The sequence below is a fragment of the Protopterus annectens genome, chromosome 1.part0 (genome assembly GCF_019279795.1).
Source record: "Protopterus annectens isolate FY-2018-M chromosome 1.part0, PAN1.0, whole genome shotgun sequence".
Classification (NCBI taxonomy): domain Eukaryota; kingdom Metazoa; phylum Chordata; order Ceratodontiformes; family Protopteridae; genus Protopterus; species Protopterus annectens.
Window position 1 is genome coordinate 1,214,317,648 of NC_056725.1, and position 23,442 is coordinate 1,214,341,089.

At 41.3% G+C, this 23,442-nt stretch overlaps 1 protein-coding gene across 1 annotated transcript in view; it reads right to left on the reverse strand.

Annotated features, from left to right (window-relative positions):
• Positions 1–23,442, reverse strand: part of MMS22L (MMS22 like, DNA repair protein) — a gene marked incomplete in the record, with an annotated part of 1,809,169 nt that overhangs the window by 407,266 nt on the left and 1,378,461 nt on the right. The window contains 2 exon segments of the mRNA XM_044065731.1: positions 8,426–8,571; positions 13,131–13,273. Coding sequence (XP_043921666.1) covers positions 8,426–8,571; positions 13,131–13,273 — 289 coding nt within the window.

Below are 23,442 nucleotides of genomic sequence, written 5' to 3' on the forward strand. Positions count from 1 at the left end.
AAACTCAGTCCATCAGGGCATTCTAAGTAGATCTTTGAAACAACTAGCAACACCACTGATAATGACCTGAAGGACCAGGCCATAACACAAGGACCAAGAGCTCAGGGAACCAAGAGCTCTTTCAAATAAGCAGGACCCAGATTAAGTGGGGCTCAAAAAGAAAGGAGAAGGATCTTCATCACAGGGCTAGCAGAAATGGTCAGCCAGTGCAGGATCCACAACAGAGCACTGATGTATAACTGCTGCAAATCAACAAAAAACAAGATCTACACTGCTGACAAGTAGAACATAGGCTACTATCTGCCTGACATACAGGGAACTCTTAACAACTGACACTAAATTAAAGGGACATCCAAACATGGGGGGTGGGGGGGTGGGGGCAGAAGGATGGTACCTGTGACCCAGCAAGGAAGATCTCCTGGTAGATCAACTGATGCAGTAAGACTTATCTACTATACTTAATACTAGGGACCCTCATTTGAGGGTACACAAATGTGCTGAATGTCAAGCAATATATCCAAGGTGAAAGGAGAAAGACAGCTGAGCGAGAAAAGTACATAACTATCTAAGGAAGTTTGAGTCTAGACTCTCAGAGGACACTTTTATGATTTACTAATATGTTCAGATAAGATAAAGTGACTGTGGTACAGATGCCTGAAAAAGAGGCAAGTTCTAGTGGACTGGTCTTTGACGTAAACATTTTCTAAAAGGCAGTGATCCACTAGATGGCAAATAACAAAAGTGCTTAATCAGCTTGTGCAGGGCCTCAATCCTTTCTTCCACAAACAGAAAGCCAGCAGAAACAGGTGACACGTTCCTTAACTGGGGAATGACATGGGCCAACAAGATGCACAACTGACTGGGACAGGTATTCTTTAGCTAAATTGAGTAAATGTCTGTCTTGCAGAAGGATTGTGAGCTCATTAGGTCCAGGTTTTGAAGCAAAATGGTTTGGCATTATGTATGTGGGGATACTTGCAGTTTCAGAGACACAGGGGTTAGAGACTAAACCTTTCTTGGCCATCAGTGTGGGTGATGAAATTTAAGTTTTGTTTTTCTTCTATAAAATTTAAAACAAGGTATGGAACCAAAAAGAATGTTGCAAAGGCAAACACTAATCTGCCTTTGTCATATGTTGCAGAATACACTCACAGCAAAACTCCTTTCACGCTGTACCAAGCCGTCTGTTTATACTTCATCCCATGTAAACAGGATGAATTTAAACTTGTCAGTTTCTGTTCCCTGATGCTGGACTGCACAGTTGCTTTACTCACAGGAAATCGGTGGCAGTGCGCCAGCAGTGCTTCTAAATGTTTGGGATTTTTTCCCTCTATGTATATTCAACCATGTCATTAGTTTATATAATAATGGGGAGGGGGGGGGCTTGCTCTCCTGCACAATACACTTTTTTTTTCATCACGCTGAAGCTTCAAGCAGTTTGTTTTGTCTGACTGTAACTTCAGTGGACCAATCTTCCAAAAATATATGAAGTGCAACTTCCACATGTAGAGCACTGCATTTTTGAAGGTGGCAGAAATATCAGTCTCTGGAGTACCTGAAACCACAACTGAGAGTGACACCTCAGCTAGACCTACAACTTGCACTGCCTCCATACACACTGGGTACAACCTTATTCCTCCTTGCTTGTTCAGGTATCACATGATGGACTTGACTGGTTGCTGGACCAGATAAGGATGGATCCCATAAATATTCTTTCTCCATGGCATTCAAGGCTAAGAAAGAAGATAGCTGCTCCACCTCTGTCTGATGTCAGCCCATCTTCAAGGGAAAAAAACATTTCCTGAACTGTGAAGGAGGTAAGGTGGACTCACCCTAGCCAACGAAGCATCTGTCATCAGAACATGTGACAAGTTTTACTAAAGTAACAGGAGGCCTACACAGAGATTGAGGGTAACTTTAAGGGCCAATAACAGAGGTATGATACCAGGGAGTGGATTCACAACTGACATATTACTTTTCACTGCAAATCCATTTGCAAAACTGTGGTAGCCATTAAGTCCAAAGGGTGCAGGTCTGCAGGAGGGCTGAGCATGGTGCTTTTATTGTATCTTCATCCAAGCAACCAAAAATTGCGATTTCCTGAGATTTCTGTGGGCAGCAATACATATATATAAATATTTCAGGCACAAGTATTAATGCCCTTCTAGAGTGCCAATATACTAAACAGGTATTCCCTTAATAAGTACCCAGGTTGTTCTTAAAAATACCTAAACTAGTGCTTGCTTTAATGTAATCTGGTCATCTATTCCATGCATCAGCTACTCCCTCAGAGAACCAATTAGTACACCTTGCATTCCTATACAATCTTCTACGTAGGTTGTCTGATGATTCTTTGTTACTTTTTGATATACCCAAACACTCACAGGTAGTCTTTAAATGCCCTATACACCTGAATAAGGTCTCCTCTTAAATGCCTGCATGAGACATTGTACATGTTCAGATATTTTGGTCTTTCATAGTAATTTAAATTTTCACATCCATGGATGCTCTTGGTATATTTCTGTTGTACTCCTTCCAGTTTACTCATGCTTGTTTTCTTAAAAAGGTTTTCATATTGTTATTCCACACTCATGATTGGGTCTAATGTAAATAAAAATTATTTCATCATTTCTGATTTCCTAGACTTTATAAATCTTTTGATGCAACCTACAGTTCTGTAGCTAGCATTAACAATTTGGTTGATATGATTAGAAAAACCTCAAAGCCAGATCTACCCATATACTCAGGTCCTTAAATGAATCAGCAATTTCAGTAACTGTGTTCTGTACTAAATATTTACCTTTCAGTCTCTGTCTACCAAATCTCATATGTTAGTTTTTGATGCATTAATCAGCATTTTATTCGCCTGTGCCCAAATGGTCAATTTTGTTAAGTTCTTTTTCAAACATGCCCTATCTGTAACGCATGTAATCAGTGTATCCATTTTCAAGTCATCTGGATACAGACAGTAGAATGGATGAAAAAGACAGATCTGAAAGATACAATCTAAACAAGTATGGGCCTAGGACAGAACTTTGAGGGACAACCTGACTGTAACCTAGAACTTCACCTGTCCAATTGCTGTATGATACTTGCCACATCCTATTGGTAAGCCATGCAGCTATTCATCTTATCAAGAGTACTTCAATACCTTGTCGCTTTAATTTATTGATCATTGATTTGTGTATGACCCTATCAGCTGCTGAAGTTAAGTCTAAACAAGTTAAATCACAGCACAGCTTCATGAACATAAATGCTACACCATGAAATGGAAGCAGAGAGAAAGACTCCTACTTTAGGGTCATCTCCATAGTTGGAACCAAGTGAATGCTACTCAATGGATGTTATCAGGCAGTTTTAGGATCACGACTAGAAGCCAGTCATAAAGGTAGTATAATATATGGAGAGCACTGTCCTGCAAGACTTCAGCCATTACAGAGGTCAAATGCGAGGATCCCAGACAATGATGTACAGAAGGTATCCATCATGTCCAGCAACACTATCCAGCAGGGCCCCAACTCCGCGCAGCCTTTCCCAAAAGTCACCATCCAGAACCTGACTTACAGGATGATCTTAATGAAGCTGCTGGTGTCCAGTATGAGGCAAAAATTGTTCTTCCCTTCTTGAACAAGATGAACAGGCAGAAACAGAATCCCCTGGCCTCATTCGGGGGGGGGGGGTAGCATTTATAGCCCTTTAGAGAATTAATGTCTAGGCCTAGCTAGTGTTCCACTTGCAAAGAAAGATTGTAACACAGGCAACCTGAATATGATAGCAGTTCAAGCTTCTGCTAGGGTTGACATGGGAAAGGAGAAAAAATGACAAGACTCAGCCTACTCTTCTCTCCTCAGGAGGAGAATGCAGGGATGTGTGGGGGGATATATAACCAAGGTATGGGAGGGTCAACAGAGATAACAGCTGGGCAGTCACAGAGAGGACTGTGTTGGGAGCAGCTAGCATAAGAGACATGCCATCATGTAGACTGGAGAAAGATTCTTGCAGTGCCATTTCCTGCTCCCTTTGATGTCAGATGGGGAAGGGCTTAACAGAACAGCACTGGCACAAGGGGCATATAAGATACTGGAGTGACCTGACTCCTCTCCACCTTCCACAGGGTTGTATTCACTTCCCTTTCCCTCTCTACAAAGGTGGCCTTGCATAGGATGTAGTACCAACATATGATGATAGACCCACTACTCTTCCTACCACATCAAGGTGACCTGCCGAGGTACCAGCAGCAGAGGCAGGATAAACTGGAGGGGGTGCCTAGCAGCTGTTGGTCAGGCTACCGCTTCACAGACTCAAAATATTCTAGAAGTCTGGATCTAAGAGCTGTGCAGAGAGAGCTTGGTTTCTTGTTAGAGTTCTACCTGGAGGAGAACTTGAAAGCTCTAAGATGTGACTGACTGGGACTACATCCAGAATCCACTAGTCTTATAGGATGACACTCCAAGTTAAGGGCAAACTCAAAGAACTGTAGCCCCCATGGCTATGGACAGCCCCTAGCTAGGTCTATGACTCCTAGGCTGGCTGGGTGCCATCCTGGCTGATTTAGCTGACCAAGTAGCAGCTACACTGAGCGATGCTTCAGAGCGGTAGTCTTTCTGTAAGGAGAGACTATTTTTCTTAGGCACCAGGAAATGGACATGGTCAAAGGACACTCATTAAAGTCCTTTACTTTGACAGTTTGGCTCCTTGGAGTTGATGGATAAAGCCCTTACTGTGCCACAGATGAGCCATGTCCAACTAGCAGCACAAGCACTAGAGGAACTGAGTGTAGGAAGATGTGAGTGAGTAGTAGCTGATGCTGGCTTACCCATCCAATGAGAGTGTTGCCCCCTGGCATGCCGCATTGGCAAAGCCTACAGTACTGCATGTGCATCACCCATAGCATGGAGCCTGATGTGCAACCTCTGCAAGTGATGCAATGTTTGGCCAGGAACCTTAACGTGCATTAGATATGTGCTTCCTGGAAAAAGTCAACTTTGTAGCACACTAGCCACTGCAGTTGGTTTAGGACAGTCTGTAGTACCTGCAAACTGTCTCACTTCCTGGCACATCTCCACAAAAGAAAAGATAATGGGCTAATAATAAGGCTTACTGATCAGGGAATGAATAGGATGGAGGGCTCTTGGCTGGACTGGTCAAGCCTGGTTCTCACCCTCCACAAATAAATGAATGGACCAGTTGGGTGCAGGAAAGGGAAGCAACTGACCCAATCCTGCTGTCCAAGTTTAAAAGGAAAATAAATAATTAAAAGTCCTCCACAACAGTAATCTTAAAGAGATCATCCATCATGACTAGAAAAGGTTGGTTGAAGTGAAATTATTCCTTGAAAGTGGCATCCATGAAGGGAATACTGAGTGTCTCCTAAAGGGAGGATAGTTTTAAGCCAAGCCATCCTGCTCAGGCCATGACTGAACCTGAGACACTATCCAAAGTACAAGTGCAAAGTTACAGGTGGCTATACAGAAGCCAACTCTCGAAGCTGTAAGCAGACCTTAAACCACTTCCTCTTTACTGAAAACTCAGAGAAGAAAGGAAGATTCTCAGTGCCTGATTCACTTGCACAGACTGAAACTTGGACATTCAGCTCTGTGCCAGAGACAGAGAGAGAGAGAGATAGATGGATAAACCCTTGAATGTAACCCGGATGGCACAAGTTTAAGTAGCAGCTCGGACACTAGAAAAAACGCCTCAGGGAAAGATGGGAAATGAGCAGTCTTTTGGCTCACCCATCCTAGGAGGAGGGTGAGAGATGGTGGTTCTGGCTGTGTCTGTTCCCATGTAAGTGGAGGTCTGCAACCAGGAAGTGCCTGATCTGGACATTTTCATGGGTGCAAGTAGGATGTCCACCCTGTGGTTCCCATGTCAGCCACCAGGAAGAGTGGGTTACGGCCACACTTGAAATACCCAAAAACATGTGTCACAGATGAACAAAACAGTTGTGGGGGGTGGGACTATGTAGCTCCTAGCTCAGGGACAAGCTGCAATCGACACCATAGGGCCCAAGTCTAGAGGGGGTGGGTGCCAGAATTACATAGGTCAGGAAGAGGGGGTGTGCCACCAGCAAGACACTCTAATGGCACAGATTCAGCAGGGACAAAAAAAAAAACAAAAAAAAAAAACTTACTGTAACCTGGATAAGAGCCTTTCTGGATGGCTTACGCCTGTACTAAGCTAGGTAAATCCTTAATATGGGGGATGGAAGGCCAGAGTCTTACTGGGGGGGAGGGAGGCTTAATGGCTGACAATTACGAGGCAAAAAGCAGCTGAAAAAAAAAAGTGTTAGAATTTTGACAGGTAAAATCAAGCGATGGGGGCTCTAAGCCCCAACATGACAAACATGACACACGAGTAAAAACTGTTAAATGACTGTTCCCTTTGATTTAGATTCCTTATCTGGCAGAAAACTGCCAAAGTGCTGTGGTCTCCAGGTCTTACGCTGGTCTAGGAAGACCACAGAAGATTCAGTCAGAGGATGCCTTTTGGTATGTACCTTTCCAAGCAACTGGAGAGACCACAAAGGTTCTCCACAAGGAAAATTCAAGATCTTCAGCATCTGTCCTATGAGGATCGTCTGAAATCACTGTCACTTTATTCTTTTTCACACAGACTACTCAAGAGGCGATCTCTGCTTTGCATATAAGGCAATCTTTGACTCAGCTTTATTGGAGATGTTGCATATCTGTAAGTCAAATGGTACAGGGGTTACTCATTCTAATGGCCTTAACCTGGTATCTGACATCAATAGAACCTGTTGGAGGGACAGATTTGTCTCTCAGAGGTTACCACACCTTTGGAACAGACTCCCGCTTTATGTCAAGCAAAGTAACTCATTGGCCCTCTTCAAACGCAATCTGGATGATTGGATGGGTAACTGTAAATTCACCCCAGGGATTCCACCCATGTCCCTCTTGGACAGGGGTGATAGGTGCTTATCATGGAAATAAGGGTAAACCCTGGCTAGGCTTGTAAGGACACTAGGGTCATTAGCTTAGTAACCTCCTATGATCCTATGAAGGCTCACTCCACTTGGCTGGGGGGGGTGTTACAGAAAATGCCTGCCTTCTAGGAGGCCTCAGAAAGAGAATCTACGGGCACTCAGACTATCTACAATAACCTTGATGTTTGGCTTCATAGGGTGCATCACCCAAGCATCTACTCTTTCTTCCTCAAATATTCGATTCAGATATTACTTGGGAGAATGAATGAGGGCTATTAGCCTAATCCACAAATGCAAGGGGGGTCATAAGGGAAATTTGGGGTGGAGTTGCAGAGTATGGAGGAGTCACTGTCTTTAACAGTCTCAGAAATAATGGTGTCTGGGTCATCAGACTCCTCATGGAAACCTGAGTAGGAAGGAATCCTTCTTCAACTTCAGGACAAGTTCATACAATGGCTGCCATGGGGTCACACATGCAATGGGAGTATAATGTAGGTTGAGGGACAAGGAAATATCATTGTGAGACTCCCTGGCAGACAAAAGCAGTAGAAAGACATGAGATGTCAAATGCATAGTCCACAGCTAGTATGAGGCCATGTTCCCAAAAAGTGCATTCCTGTACCTGCATTTCTTTACCTCACCAGGCTTCAAAGATCTACTTAAGTCTAGTCCTTGAACTCTGAGGTCTAGTGATGGAGGATCTGGTGAATTTCCTTCAACCTGGACCATGTGAACCAGCTCAGCCTGAGGACAAACCTGATAAGAAAGGATCCTGGCCTAGAGTATCCCAGAACCATGGCCTGGTAGCTACACAGACTATTCCCTGGGATCAGTATGTTATGACTGATCCATCAGGGATGGAATGCACCTAAACTGTGTAAGACAAACTCCTTTTAGACAGCAGCCAGGGCATAAGGTAAAGTGGAAGACAGGGCTGAGTCATCAATACCAATGAACAAGGTTAAGACATCTGTAGGAACAGGACAGGAGGACCACTTCTGAAGCAGACGTTCCTCTACAAGGGCTTGACCAGATCACACCATATATGTTGGTCATCTGGAGTTCTGCACACAAAAACAAAATAATCCAAAGGGGAAAATAAACATGTAGACTTTTTTTAATCAGTAATAATAAGAATCAAGAGATGAATGAAGGTTGCAAAATAGAGCTGGCAGGTGAGGTGGATTAGTGTAGTTATGTAACTGACATGTGACACTGTGATGTGCATTGTCATAGGCACAAAGCTCCTGAGAGCACCAACTTAGACACTGAATGCTGATTGGTGGACAGGATAAACTTGACCACAGGATCCATCAAGAACGGTCCTTAACTTTAGATCATTGGGATACCCCAGACTTAATGAATGTACAATACAGGTTTACACAATGACATTTCTTCCATTGAAACTCTGACTGTATGATGGCCCTAGTGAAGGAGAAACATTACATGGAAACAGCTGAGTGAAACTTTTTTCTTTACCTTGAGAAACTGAAAAAGGGCACCCTTGGGATCTTGCTTGAGAGATGCAGTATCATGCTGGGCTTTAAGAAGAATTTGTTCCACCTCTGGGAATTTAAATATCAGTCGAGTCAGTTCCACCAGCTGCTCCGTGTTCACTCTTCCTGCTTCATTCAAACAAAAATATATTAATCTGTTTCACAACTGATCCTTTAAAAGCTAACAAATGCAAAGTACACTTAACAAGAATTGTCAATAATATATTTACAAATTAATCTTACACAGCTGACAGTGACACTCTAGTCTAGAAGCAGGCAGCTTCTGAAAAACAAATCTGTGGGTATTACTTTAAAACTGTTTAGACTGATACAGTGATATTTCTTACCCCAGAAGTAATATATAAAATGACCAAAGTACATTTGTTTAATTCCTTTTGGTTTGACAAGAATTCCTACTTTAATTGTACACCATTTCTCACTATATACATTACGCATGGTTTTACATTCAGTAAACAGCAATGGAATCACCTCTCTATTTCAAAGGTATTATTTACTTTACAGCCGCAGAGTCCGATACCACAAATGCAGCATTTAATCAACTAATAAAAGCAGACAGAAGCAGAATATATGAAGAATGTCCTCACAGCCAATAATTGGAAATCATAAATACACAAACATACAGAAAAAACACAGAAGGAAATAGCACAAAAGGAAGCAGACTGTAATTGAAATGTGTTATGAACTTCTTTCTCTAATGGCTCAGAAGGACATCATCTTAACAGTTATTTCATCTCTATAAATAAGCCAACCACTTCACATAATTATTCAATCGCAAAAGCGGATAACATTCTGCATAACATGGGCTCAGTTTAAAAGAGGCATAACAGGTCAAACAGTGTACTGCAAAGCTTAAGAAAAAAAATCAATTCAAATGATCACATCTAGTTTTAATATGCAGAGGTCAAATAAGAAAACAGGCTTAAATTCTGGCAGCTTTAGTCAAAGTATCTGGCAAATGCGTCAGAGAATGGATACATACATTAGATTAGGAACAACATGCACTCACATCTGGTGGGTAGTAGGCAAGATTATAAAATCAGCTACCTAGACCTCTGAAGGTGAAAATAAAAATATAACTAAATAAATAAATTAACCCCAAAGTACCAAATTATTATAGTACCATCAAGTTCAGTGAAACTTCATGATAGTAAAGCCAAATAAATCTACACAGCCCCATATTAGATTGGACTTGCCCAGAATCTGTTCCGATTTTTTACATTTTATTGTATTTTTATTTAGCCTTTGTCGAGCAGGTTAGTCCCAATAGGTTAGCAGTCTCTCTTCAAGACAGACCAAGTTAGTATTTATACTATTATGGGAAATTTGGCCAAGTCATCAGGGAAACTTCCACTTCCCTCTTGAATAGGTTCCGTAGGATCTTTTACATCCACCTGAGCTATAATCAACTCAGGCAGATGGGACTTTGGTCTGATGTCTCATCTGTAGGACAGCACACTCAGGAGTGCAGCACCCCCCCCCCCCCAATGCTGCAGTGAAATAAACAAGCAGCAACTCTGCTAATAATGGAAGTGAAGGGACAAGAGGAGGAACAAACTGAAGTGCGTATGAAAACTCTCAAGGTACTTCCATTAAAAAGTATTCACTTCTAAGCTGTAGTATAATGTTGACTATGTGGTAAAAAATAAGGTCTATTCCACCAAATGGGACCAGAGTTTTACTTCACAAGCCTAGATGAGTTCTGAAACATATCTAGCTAACCTGAGAAGACCTTGATGTCTTTTTACTACTACTCATAATGCTCATCAGACCTTTGGTGTGTAATGAGGGAATTTCATTTAATGTTTTTTTCCAGTGGCTACAGACAGAATACCTAATACGCAAAAGTTTTAAAACTTTAACTGCAGTCATTCTACACAATCTGTCCTATGGCAAAAAATGCACGTTTTCTTGGTCTTATTCCAGACAGCAATTCTATACCACAAGAGTAAACCAAAACAGTACGTCTTTGAAACACACACAAATACATATTTAATGAATGTATGAGGATGTGACTCAAATTAGGATTCAACCATATATTTTCTATTAAAGGAAAAATGGCAGAAAAAAAGAAAAAAAAATGTATTTGTTTTTCAGGTTAACCATCTTTTAAATTACTTTGTCCCCTGTCTCTGCCTGCAACTGGCAAACCTCCTATTATACCATGACCCCCTCATTAATATTCCAAAACGTGCACGCTGATTGGTCAGCGTGCACATTATAAATCGACTTATACTAATGGAAAAAGGTCCGGTCGCCCAGACTTTTTCCATTAGTATAAGTCTTTTTTAAAACACTGTCTCGCTATGTTAAAGGAGTTTAACATAGCGACACAGGCAACGGAGATCTCCGTTGCTTCTTTTTAAAGCTATCTCGCTATGTTAAACTCCTTTAACATAGCGACACAGTGTGTAAAAAGCAACGGAGATATTGCTTTCTCCGTTGCTTTTTTTTAAACCTGTCTCGCTATGTTAAATGGGTTTAACATAGTGAGACAGCTTTAAAATAAGCAACAGAGATCTCCGTTGCTTATTTTAAAGCTGTCTCGCTATGTTAAACCCATTTAACATAGCAAAACAGTAGAAAGCAACGGAAATCTTGCTTTCTCCGTTGCTTTTGCCCACAGCTCTGATATACTGCGTAGGCATGCGCAGTACATCAGAACTTCCGCGGAATACCAGACAGCTGCAGAAGGGCAGTAAGGAGGCATTATACAATGCCATTATTTAAGAAAAGTAATTATTTTTTTTCTTAAATAATGTCATTGTATAATAGCAACAACCCACTTCTGGGTGTGGGTAATGCTGGATTTACCCATGGTTGACTTGGGCTTCGCCCTCGGGACCAAACCATGCCAACCGTGGGTAAATCCAGCATTACCCACACCCAGGCGTGGGTTATTGCTATATTATACAATGACCCCCCATTAATATTGAAAAATGTGCATGCTGATTGGTCAGTGTGCACGTTGTAAATCAGAGTTATAGTAATGGAAAAAAGTCCGGTCACCCGGACTTTTTCCATTACTATAACTCTTTTTTTACAGCAACGGAGAACGCAAGATCTCAGTTGCTTCACACTGTCTCGCTATGTTAAACGAGTTTAACATAGCGAGACAGCTTTAAAAAAGCAACGGACATTCTCCGTTGCTTTGTTTTAAAGCTGTCTCGCTATGTTAAACTCCTTTAACATAGCGAGACAGTTTGTAAAAAGCAATGGAGATCTTGCTTTCTCCGTTGCTTTTGCCCACAACTCTGATGTACTGCGTAGGCTTATGCATGCGCAGTACATCAGAACTGCCGCAGAATACCAGACAGCTGCGGAAGGGCAACAAGGAGGCATTATACAATGCCATTATTTAAGAAAAGTAATTTTTTTTTTTCTTAAATAATGTCATTGTATAATAGCAATAACCCACTTCTGGGTGTGGGTAATGCTGGATTTACCCACGGTTGGCTTTGTTTGGCCACTCGGGCTTCGCCCTCGTGACCAAACCACACCAACCGTGGGTAAATCCAGCATTACCCACACCCAGGCATGGGTTATTGCTATAATAACCAATTCTGTCCCTCAACCTGATTTAGGACACTGGGAAAAGGAAGCAAGATCTATGGATCATCTGAGTAGGGGAGCAGGTCATTCAATGTTTTATATGCTCTTAATACCTCCAGTGTCTAGAAAAAGTGGTACAATACCAAATGAACAAAGTCAGCATGGGCCCTTGCTTTTGTGCATCCATAATCCTCAAAGTGCTATGTACTCCTGAGAAAACTTGTGTTCCCCAGAAGTCATTGCTGAGACGACCTACACTCTTGTGCCTTTCTCAATATGGTCTCCTGCAGTGAAATGTTTGTCAACTCCCCCGCGAAAAATGTGTGGGCTGGCATTACCCATTCTCTCCCATCCTTTCAGTGGTTAGATCTTTCAGCATTCAGGTAAATGGCAAAACACAGGCTGTTAGACAAAAGACAAGACCAAAGCCTCTATCTTGTGACACCACAGAGGTAGAGAGTATCAGGCCTTCTTTTCGTTTTACTTATCCCACTGTCAGAAATGCAAAGCCAGTGGCCAAATGCTCCTTTGATGAAGCCCTTTAAGTATTTAGAGAATTTTAGTATTAATAACATTATTCGTAGTACTACACAGTAAATGAAGAGGCCTTGAAAATGCATACACTTGTCTGTCAAGAAGTTTCCTAATTCCAGCTAAGTCTGACAATTTTTATCATTTCTTCTTCAGTAATGCTTCTGCCACTAAATGTATGGTTTTGTAGACTTTTTCCAGGGGCCTGAATAGTGTAAATGGTGCTAAAAATGAAGCACAACAGCTAAAGAATGAAGGCGTGTTGATGACTGGAGTTATTCCAGGGATGTTTCATTTTTATAAAGAAACATGCTTACTGCTTGCTTCTGCATTTGTCTGAAGGATGGTGATATGTGATTTTTGGGCCTACTTCTAAACAGTTTTCAACACAGTCCAGTTATGGTTCCTGCTTAAATTACTAATTTAACTGGACACAAGTAAAAAGTTAAGTTTGTTCACATATTACATTGGTAGAAAAAACAAGGTAAACATTGCATTTTGTCCTTCCTCTAAATCTGCCAAACAAGACCAACTGCACTTAAATCTAATCTAAAATCTAATGGAGGGGAGAGATAAGAGGTACTTACCAGACATTCGGCCTACATCTGCATTTTCCGACGAACCAGTGGTTTGACTGATATGCATCTGCAAAACACAACGAAGCCAAGAACGTACACAGCAAGCCTGATAAGAAGTACTTCCCACTGTAGAAACAGCCTCAACCAAAGGACTAAGGAGAAAACAGAGAAAATATAAAGAGATTTACATTTATATACATTTAACGTCCAACTTCTACTAGAATGAATTAAAGACATAGTAAAAAGAAGCAGGTTAATGTAGAAATAAGCTACATTTATGATTGAACACATAAACATTGATCTTCTAATATCGAACCGCACAATGTCGAACGTCCCAGAGAAATAAAATTCAAATTATACAAATCCGTGCCATAACAGCTCTTCAATCAGTCAAAAAAAGAAAGAAAAAAAACACACACTAAAACATCACAGTAAGCGCCTTTGTCCTGAAAGGGATTGTAAGGGACTTCCAACTGTGAACGTAATTAGATCTTTCTCTATTTTAGGTAAACTTAAAAATTTACCTAAAAAGATGAGGGTTGTCTCATTGAGGCTCATATGATTATGTGACGATGTCTCTCATGTGATTAGGGACACAGTACATAAGTTGCTGAAATCTACCTAAGACTAAATCATTAACAAGGTCTATCATGTGTTTAGGACACGTTACATAAGCTGCAGTGATCTACTTTACATTCACAGTATGAAGATGTCCCTTTCAAGACAAAAACGCTTATTTAGACGTTTTGAAATTACTAAAATTAAAATCATGCAAAAATACATACTGTAGCAGTAGATATTCAAAACGATTTCTTCAGTCAGTTGATACTTTGAAATGTAAACTGCTAGTATCCCATCTAAAAATGTTATCAAAAATGACACTAGCTGCTTTTGTAGGTTATTTTTGCCCATGTGCATGACCATCAATCCTCCCTTTGATCAAACTGTGTTGATTTATTTCTCTTCTCTGGGAATTTCACCTAGAGCTGAGGCAAGAGCTGCTCGAGGGCGTTGTCATTCAGGCAGTCATAAGGTGCTTTTGTGCTCTTACCAACATCGCAGAATGACAGCAAAATGAATGACCTAAACCCACCCTGCTGGTCAGGGAGATGAGCGAACCATGTCACCACAGTGGCCCACAATGCACTCCCTTTCAAAGTGTGTGCTTCTGCTCACTAACTATGAAGGGTACCACCTGCTGGTTGTTTGGTGAATCTAATGTTCTTCCCAAGGCAGTCTACTGCATCACCTCCCCTTCTTCAAGGGATATTGGCAATGTGTGCAGCTGGCTTCACCCCTCCCTTTCCCCAGAATGGGTGTGCACTCATCCACCCTGCTAGCTCTGTCAAGCACCCATGACATGAGCCAAATTTCAGTCACTTGGGCAGTAGTCAGGGCTTTATCTCTCTATTCCACTGGCACAAGTATAAGTGTTAATAATGTTAATTACAAATGATTGCATTATAAGGGGTGAAATGAGGGAGCCCACATTATTAAAAAAGGAAGCAAGCACTGGGTAACTAAACTTTGCAGTAAAGCATGATGCTAGGAGACATGCCAATAGTTTACTAGTATCAGAAATATAGTTCATAGGTAGGTACTAGGCTATTGGCCTGAGGGCCTACGTAAGCCTAGCCAACAAGGTTCCCTGGCTTACGACACACAAGAAAGTTATTTTCCTGTGCCATTGTCAAGCAGAGACACAGAAGTGATCCCCGGGGTGTATTTCCTATTTCCCATCCACTCATCAAGATTTTTCTTGAAGAGTGCTAATGAAGAACTTTGCTTGACATAGATGGGTAGCCTGTTCCAGAGTATGGGAAGTCTCTGGGACATGAATCTATCCCTCCAGCATGTCCTGTTTATTGTGGTGACAGGATTTAGGTCCCTAGAGCGTGTAGCTCGGAGGGATTGGGATTTCTATAGGTGTAGCATGTCCAACAGCTCTGGGTTTGACACAGCTTTTTATGTTAGGCAGAGATCATCTCAGAGTAGGCGATATGCTACGGAGTAAAGCTGGAGTTTTTTTTGAGACTGTCAGTGTAGGGCATCTGTTTGAGGCCAGTAATCCTCTTTGTGAGGTACTCCTGTGGCCTTTCCAGCTACTGCAGATGTCTTGTGAGGTACATTCCAAAAAGGGCGTTGTACTCTATAATGGGTCTAATGAGTGCCGGGTAGAGGGTAACAATGACCTCTTTTTTCCTGGATGAGAAGCCTTTTATGATGAGGTGTGCCACGTAGAAGGACTTCCTGACTACTGTGGCGATGTGACTATCAAAGGACAGACTACTGTCCACCCGGGTCCCAAGGTCTCTTATCACACATTCGGTGTTAAGTAGACTGCTGTCTATGTAGTAGTTCATGGGTACAGAGTTTTTACCAAAGGGGATGACAATACACTTTTTGGCATTGAGCTTGAGGCCATGGCTCTGACACCAGGCATCTGTCTCAGCGAGGTCCTTCTGTAGGATTTCCACATCATTTGGGGACTCTACTATGGCTCCTAGTTTGCAGTCATCTGCGAACTTCGTTAGCCAGAGGCCTTGTGTGTTAGCCTGTACTTCAGAGAAATAGATACCAAATAGGAGAGGTCCCAGGACTGAACCTGTGGTTCTCCACTTGTCACTGGTTTGAGGTCAGAGATGGTGTGTGCAACTTTTACAGTGTGGGTTCTGTCAGTGAGCCAGTTGGCAACCCATCTTGTGACATAGGGATTTATACCTAGTTTAGTGAGTTTAGCTATAATTCCAGAATGGGGGATGGTGTCGAAAGCCTTGATGAGGTCAAGATAGGCTGTGTGAACCACCTTACCCTCATCTATGGCTTTGGTGACTGCCTCAAAGAAGTCGATCAGGTTCAGGAGGCATGATCTGCCTTTCACAAACCCAAACTGGGTGGGATCCAGAGTTTGGAGGTTACCAATGTCTTTGTTTATGAGTTCCATGATGATACGTTCCATGGCCTTGCAGACCAGGCTCGTCAGGCTAATAGGATGATAGTTCCCAGTATCAGTGGTGGTTCCCCCTTTGTGGAGTGGGATAACTGTTGCTGTACGCCATTCAGTGGGCACAAAGCCTGATGTGAGGCTATGATTGAACATGGTGCTTAGGTTGGGAGCCAGTTCGTTCTGAAGTTAGTGTAAAATGCAGCCTGGGATGTTGTCCAGTCCCATGGATGCTGTGTTTTTGGCTTTACAGAGTGAAGCTTTCACCTGCATAGTTGTGATTACTGGGACTCTGCATTCTTCCTGTATAGATATGGGCCCTTTAGGGGGTGGGGTATAGATATGGGCCCTTTAGGGGGTGGGGTAAAGTTAGCACTGACCCTATCTGCCATGTTGCTGTCAATAACAATTGGTTCTGTAATTTTCGTGCCGTTGTGCTGTAATTCAGAGCAGATCTGGGTGTTGCCATTGAGATTCTTGACATAGCTATAGAATGCTTTGTGGTTGTCCTTAGAACCAGTGGCAATTTTGTTTTCATAGCTAGCTAGAAAAACAGGGATCTTGGCATCTAACATTTGGTAAAGGAAAAACAAATACCACAGATCTCACATTCATGCTCTCCTTAACCTTTAGAACATGCTGTTCTCAACATTTTCAGATAGTAAGCCAGTACATTCAAGAACAGTAATAACCAATTAGTTTGTGTCTAACAAAGATCAGCAAAGTACTACAAAGGTACTGAACAGGCCTCTGTCAAATGAGGCTTGACCAGAGCAAAGTTTACAACAAACAAATGGGCAATGAAATCACAGCAGTGTAGACAGCATTTGCACTCTCTCACAAGAGAAAGACTCTTGGCAAACATCAGGTGACATTACATCAGTGAACCTGTAAATAATGCCCCAGTACTGACACCAGCTAGAGGAACTCTTGTAAGGTTCTAACCCTATGGCATAGGCACCTTTGTCATGATGTGAAGTATTGCCAATGCATTTAACATACACAACAATTAACTAAAATTCATTAATGTGTTAATGCTTTGTTAACTGGCAAGTGGGCTGATACAAATTAGATCTTTATTCAATATCATCAACTGAACAAGTCATAATAACAGACAAAGTACATAAGAATAGAATGGAACTGAAAATGTGAGAAATCACACTTTTTTCATTTATTTTTCTGACTATTAACTAGAAGGACTGGCCTGGTCCTAAGACCTTTTCCACATGTGGTATATTAATATACACTTCCTGATTTATAGGGGGCACAAGTGGATGACAGTGACTAGAGGGGTTCATCTGCTCACAGGGTGAAAGGTGAAGGGAATTCCTAACCTATCATGAATGATCTACTCACAGATAACTGATATGGTAAGAATTTATATGTTATATCTAACATCAAGGACTCCTTAATTTGTGCTGTGGCTGTGTTGACTCCCAAGCAGAAAGCTGCTGGGATAGAGGGAGCCAGAGGACGACAGAAGAACACGGCTCAGATGTTTGAGTTATGGAATACAGTCTCTTTAAGAGAGGTCTGGCTAACACCATCTTGGTAAAGATAACAAACAATACTTGTAGAAATAGAGCATCACAGGCCAAATGACTGCAACACCCATGTCTGCAAGAAGATATGATAAAGCAAGAAATGAATGCAGCTACTCTCAAAGTGGAACATGCACTGACCACAAGACTGGCAGGCAGAGATGTCCGATGGCGAAAGACAACTCAGCTGGCAATCTATTAAAAAGTATTTTGCAAAACCACTTACGAAATGCTGAATCAATAAAACTCTACAAAGGCTAATGGTAGCCGAGGCGGTAGAGGATTTACTGGAAGATTTAATGTGCATATTTTCTGTTTTGATAAAAGAACTGTGATTACTATCAAGATTCCGACTCGCTGGCCTACAGGTTGGAGTGTTTTTTATTAAAAAGTATCTAACTAGGAACCGCAGGATTTGGTTCCCTGAAGCTAGGAGGATGAAGAATCAAGTGAGACACCTAACTAAACCAGTGCAAGGAGTTCAGCGAACACCTGAACTATGGTGGCGAATGAAATGATTCATCAAAAAATTCAAAACCACACCATAAGAAGAAGCAGGACTGTCTGAGGAGAAGCCCAGCCCACAGATATTACATGTGATCATTAGCTTCAATACCAATCAGCCAGCTACAGGAAGTTGCATGTCATACGGGTCACTTTTAATATGAATCTTATGGAGGTGAGGTGCACATCTTCAGTAACTCTGTGTTCAAAGGAACACACTTGAAAAATTAATGTGAAACCCTGCCACATCAATTTTCATACAGAAGTACACAGACTGCATTACAATGGACTCCTCATACCTGGATTACAATAAGCCAATAAACCAAATACAAGTAATAGAGGCCACTGACATTATATTCAATCTGTCTCAATCGCTTTCTGAAGTGCATTGCTGGCAAACTCAAAGACATCATGTCAGAGCAGAAAAATATTTCTCAATAAATGTAGAAATATCTTTGTTTTTCTGTGTTTATGCACGTGAAAGTACAACATTATAATTCCCAGTAGAAAAATGGCCCAGCTACAACCACCAGTAATTCTCCCACTGCATGGAAATTAAAAAAAAAAGGAAACTGTGGTGCCAGAAATTCCCTTTATGTCTCCCTGAAACTGGATTATTTAAAAAGCCTGAAAAGTTAGTGTGCTGCAGTGATGCATGTTACTGAGGAAGAATTCAAAATGGAAAATGACAAAAATAGTAGAGCTTAAGAGAGAAGTTTAGGAATTACTCTATGCCCAGAAAGGGTTTGCCATTTATTTTGACATGTTCTTCACAGGGCCACTGAAAAAGTCCTGAATATCTTACTGAGTTGAAGAACAGAGAAAATGACTGTAAACTGGGTGTGTTGTATGATTCATTAAAATCACACAGAACAGTGTGTGAATTAAGACATGATGAAACATGGGCAGGCTACTTAAAAGAAAAAGACCTGACCTCATTAAAAAGCTGTGATGTGTGCAGTTACAGAAATTAGTAGTACACAGTTAAAAAGAATTAAGTGAGTAAAAATATTGTGTAAGATAATGCAAGGAAAAAAAGACAAAAGTGAGAATGTGTAGCAAAATTAATGGATATGAGAAAAAGTCAAATGAGAATACAAAACAAAGTCAATCTTGTAGAAACTCTGCTACATGACTGAATGACATTTTCTTAAGATGCATAAAAATGAAAACAAATGCATTTAAAACAATCTGCATGCTGTTAAATAGAAACACGAGATGTTTGTGGATATTATGGAAGTAAAAAGACTTGATGCAGCAAAATTTGAAAATACTTCTGAAGAATCTAAAGCATTGAGACAAGAATGCAAGTCAGGCAGATGGAAAGAATTTTGAAAATTAGGAGAACTACATAATTTAACGTACACATAGGTGCACAGTGCAATATTTGTCTTGTGATGCTTTTAATATAGTGGGAATGGAAAACAATGACGAGAGCCATGTGCACACTGTCAATATATTCTGCGCACTTGTTAGGTCAGAATCTGCTGATGTGAATATGAAAAAATTACAATATCCTATTTTAAACCATAGCACTTAACAGTTATTCGGTTTGTGAGATGTTAGGAATGATAAAAAAAAAAATTCATAGTGTGAAAAAAAAAGTGTATATGTACAGTAAATATCACACAGTCACAGAGACATCCAGATCACTGTGCAGATCCTAGCAATGATACCCTACTTCCATCCAGCCACAACCCCATTTTGCACATGGGGTTGGGGTGTCACATCAACAGTGACAATCTACAGCCAATTTCTCACCAGCGGAGTAGTTAGTCATGACAGTGCTGATTTATTTACAGGCTTAGGAAGTTTGCCAGGAGAACACAGCATAACAATAAAACCTGAAGCTGTGTTAGTAATGCATGCTCTAAGGACAGTGCAAGTACCTCTCTGTAGTAGCAAAATACAGAACCAACAGTGAATGAACAACTTAAATGTATGGTTGCTATAGTAAAGGAAATCAAGACAAAGCCCATCTTCCTTCCTTACTTACTTATATATGGTAGCCCAAACACTGCACATCACCTTATAAGAAACCCTTTCCCTAGCAGCATTCACTACTTAGACAAAATGTGTGTGTGAAGGTATTGTTTTTTTTTTTTTTTAAACAGATTAGAAAAAGAAAGTATAAGTTTCCCTTTCTCGATCAATACACGTTCAATAGTTTATATTTTAGAGGTTAGTTAAATTCGGAGTGCAAACATTGATGTGTGCACTTTTGTTTCTGAATGTTGAAATTAATGCTTATAATCACAAATGTACACATATATATGTATACGAAATGTATATACCTTTAATGCTAATGACCCATATGAAACTGCCTGTCATCTCATGTACTGTTGTACTTCTCTTCTAGGGAACGTATTCTGAATATTAACCTCAAAGGAGGTTAGTCACACAGCCTCAGTGCCTCCATTATATTTATTCAGTATCCTGACAAACCCAAAGCTGCAAGACCCAACTTCCTGAAACAAGGGAGATTGTTCTCTGTATCATCTAATTAATCAGGTCAACCACTCTGGGAAACATCTCGGCATGCACTGCACTTCTAAAGAGAGGAGGACCCTCTCTCTTCCCCAGTTTCTGTCTGCAATGACACAGGGAGACAAACAGAATAATTTGGGGACAAAATCACATTGACTTTCTATAAAGACAGAATGAGGCAAGAGAACCAGGTCACTGAAAGATATCAAAGGGCTTCACACTTCTGTGCCTAAAGTTCCAGGATCATTCTGCCAGAGTTAGAGGAAGCACAGCTACTAGGAAGCAAGGAAGATCAGCCCAAAGAAGAACTCCAGCAGCAGTGATCCATAATCCAAGCTGCAGAGAGGTAAGCCTGTTGAATATGAAATCCAAACAGTTCCTTGAAGGCTGATCAAGAAGCAGTGCTCCCATAGGAACCTGTTATTCTTCCTGACTACGTACTGACTAACCAAAATTGGATCTGCCCTACCTTATGTGAAGAAAGATGGGCAGGGGGGTTTCTATGAATTTTCTATGATAAAACTGAGTCTCGTGCACATAGGCATCCAAAATCTGAAAAACGATGCAGCTGGCAAAATGGGATAGCAAAGGATAGAGCTCCATTTTTACTTAAAAGCCTGAGTGAAATATTTCCTGTCATCTTCAAGTATATCATTGCTAAAGACAGCAGGCCAGCACAGTTAGAAGAAATAAGCGGCCAGGCTCTGAGGTAACCCAAATCATGGGGGGGGGGGGGGGGGCATCTCTGGATAAAACCATGGGAGTTTCCTGTTCTGTTAAAGGACTGGGAACTAAATCCAAGCCCAACTCAGCCACTAGAAAGCAAGAAAGGATAACCTTGATGGTCTTCATTTAATTCTGCAATGGGACACAATTAGGAAAAATAATTAAAAGTACAGGAACACCCAAGCTACAATGGGAGAACAAGATATCACCACAGCTGTCCTAAAGGAGAAGGGTAAAGACCAAGACTTCCTGGTGAGGAAAGGCAAATCACTGCAGTGCTCTGGAGACTAAGACCTGACAGCTTCTAAAGCCACAGATTCTGTAATACACACAATGAGAGGTTCAGAGCAACTCAGTAGCATGTTCTCATCCAGAGTACTGCAAACAGCTGAGACAATGAAGCCCAAGACCACAGCCAGACAGCTTATAAACAGCTACTTTCTACACAAGAGTTATGACCACATGCCAACTTACTTGACAAGGTGCCATGCTACAGACCAGGTGCTGAAATGAAAAAGGGGAGGCCCTAGAAGAAGTTAGGCTCCACTGACAAAACTACTAGGAGCCTTACCCTTAGCTTCGTTTGAGGTCACAGACCCCAAATCAATAGGCAGCTTTATTGAGTTATACCCTCCAAAGCAAGCCAACATCCACTGACTTCACAGGACAGGCCATGGAAATAGAAGGCCTTAATAAGGCTTAGTGGAGATTTTCCCATAGTATAGGAACCCAAAAGAAGGAATGACACCAGAAGGTGAAATGTGTGTTGGTTCTGCCACCCACAGATACCAAATAGTCCACAGCAATACTCATGTTCTTCAGGGGGGTGCTACTGCACCATAAAAAATTTGCTTTCTTTCCCAAGGGATGCAATGTGTTCTCAACGAAGGCTCTGAAATTTGTCCATGCCCAAGCTGTTATACTGAGGCTTCCTGGGTACTTTCAAATGGCCGGGGTAGCCAGTAAGGGGAGCACATAGCCCTCCACCAAAAATGGCAACTAACCTAGCAGCATCCAAGAAGGGCATCCAGCAAAACTGCAGTGAATCTATGGGACTGTAACTAAAGAGAGGCCACCCTAAGGAGAAAGACCACACAAAGGAGTCCCTAGGTAGTGTTGAGAGAAGCTATTCACCACATAGTAATAGTGTATGGGGATTCTACTCCAATCAGGCTTTAGCCTTAGTGGTCAGTACCGAGTACGTTTCTGGACACTACAGGACCCACAAAGAGCAACTTTGCAGTGAATGATGCCCCCCCCCGCAGAAAACCCAAAAACATCACATTAGTGACCAGATACTAAGCTGCAAAAATGTTACAAAAACAAACCACCACCCATACTCCTTGCAAGAAAGGGGAAGTATGGGTCATCACAGCTTACCTAGACATTAAAGCCAAGAAACAGATGAAAATACCATTCTGTTCATGTTCGTAAAATTGGAAGGTTTTTACTGCCCCCCAACCTTAGCCACAGAGTCTAGTCCTCTTCCAACAGCTCTAGGCAGTGGAAAAAAATGCCTGCTAAGCACTTGAGAGGAAGAGGCCACAGCTCTCTCACCCAGGGAAAACAGCCCCACCAATAAGGACCAGAATGGTAAATGGGCCAACAGAAAGGCTAACACAGTAATGCTTAAGGTTTCCAAACCAGTACAGTGAAAATGGATGCCAAAGAGGGCTGAGCCTGATTCATATGATAAGTGCTATAATTTTCTGGGAAGAAGTGGGACCAAAAAGGAGAAACTGATCCTTCACTGAATCTACTTCCTCTTAAAAGTTCTTTACTCTACATTAAAATAATTATTTATTTACATTCTGAGTACAGAATATGACACCTGAACCTGTCCTCAAAGACAGCAAAAAAGAAAAATGATTTCAGGGGTGCATCATTGAACACTACATATACTTTTGTAAAAAAAAAAAAAAAAAAAAAAAAAAAGTATAGATGAATAATCAACATTGCACATGATCCGCTGTGACTAAGGACTAGATAAATAGCATTGTTGCAGGGTGTAAGCCCGCTGCACCCTTCACATTAGTAAATATACGATGTCTTGATACTGCACAACATTGATGGGGGTGAGCACTCTTACCCTCCCTGTTCCACAATCTCATCCTTTTCA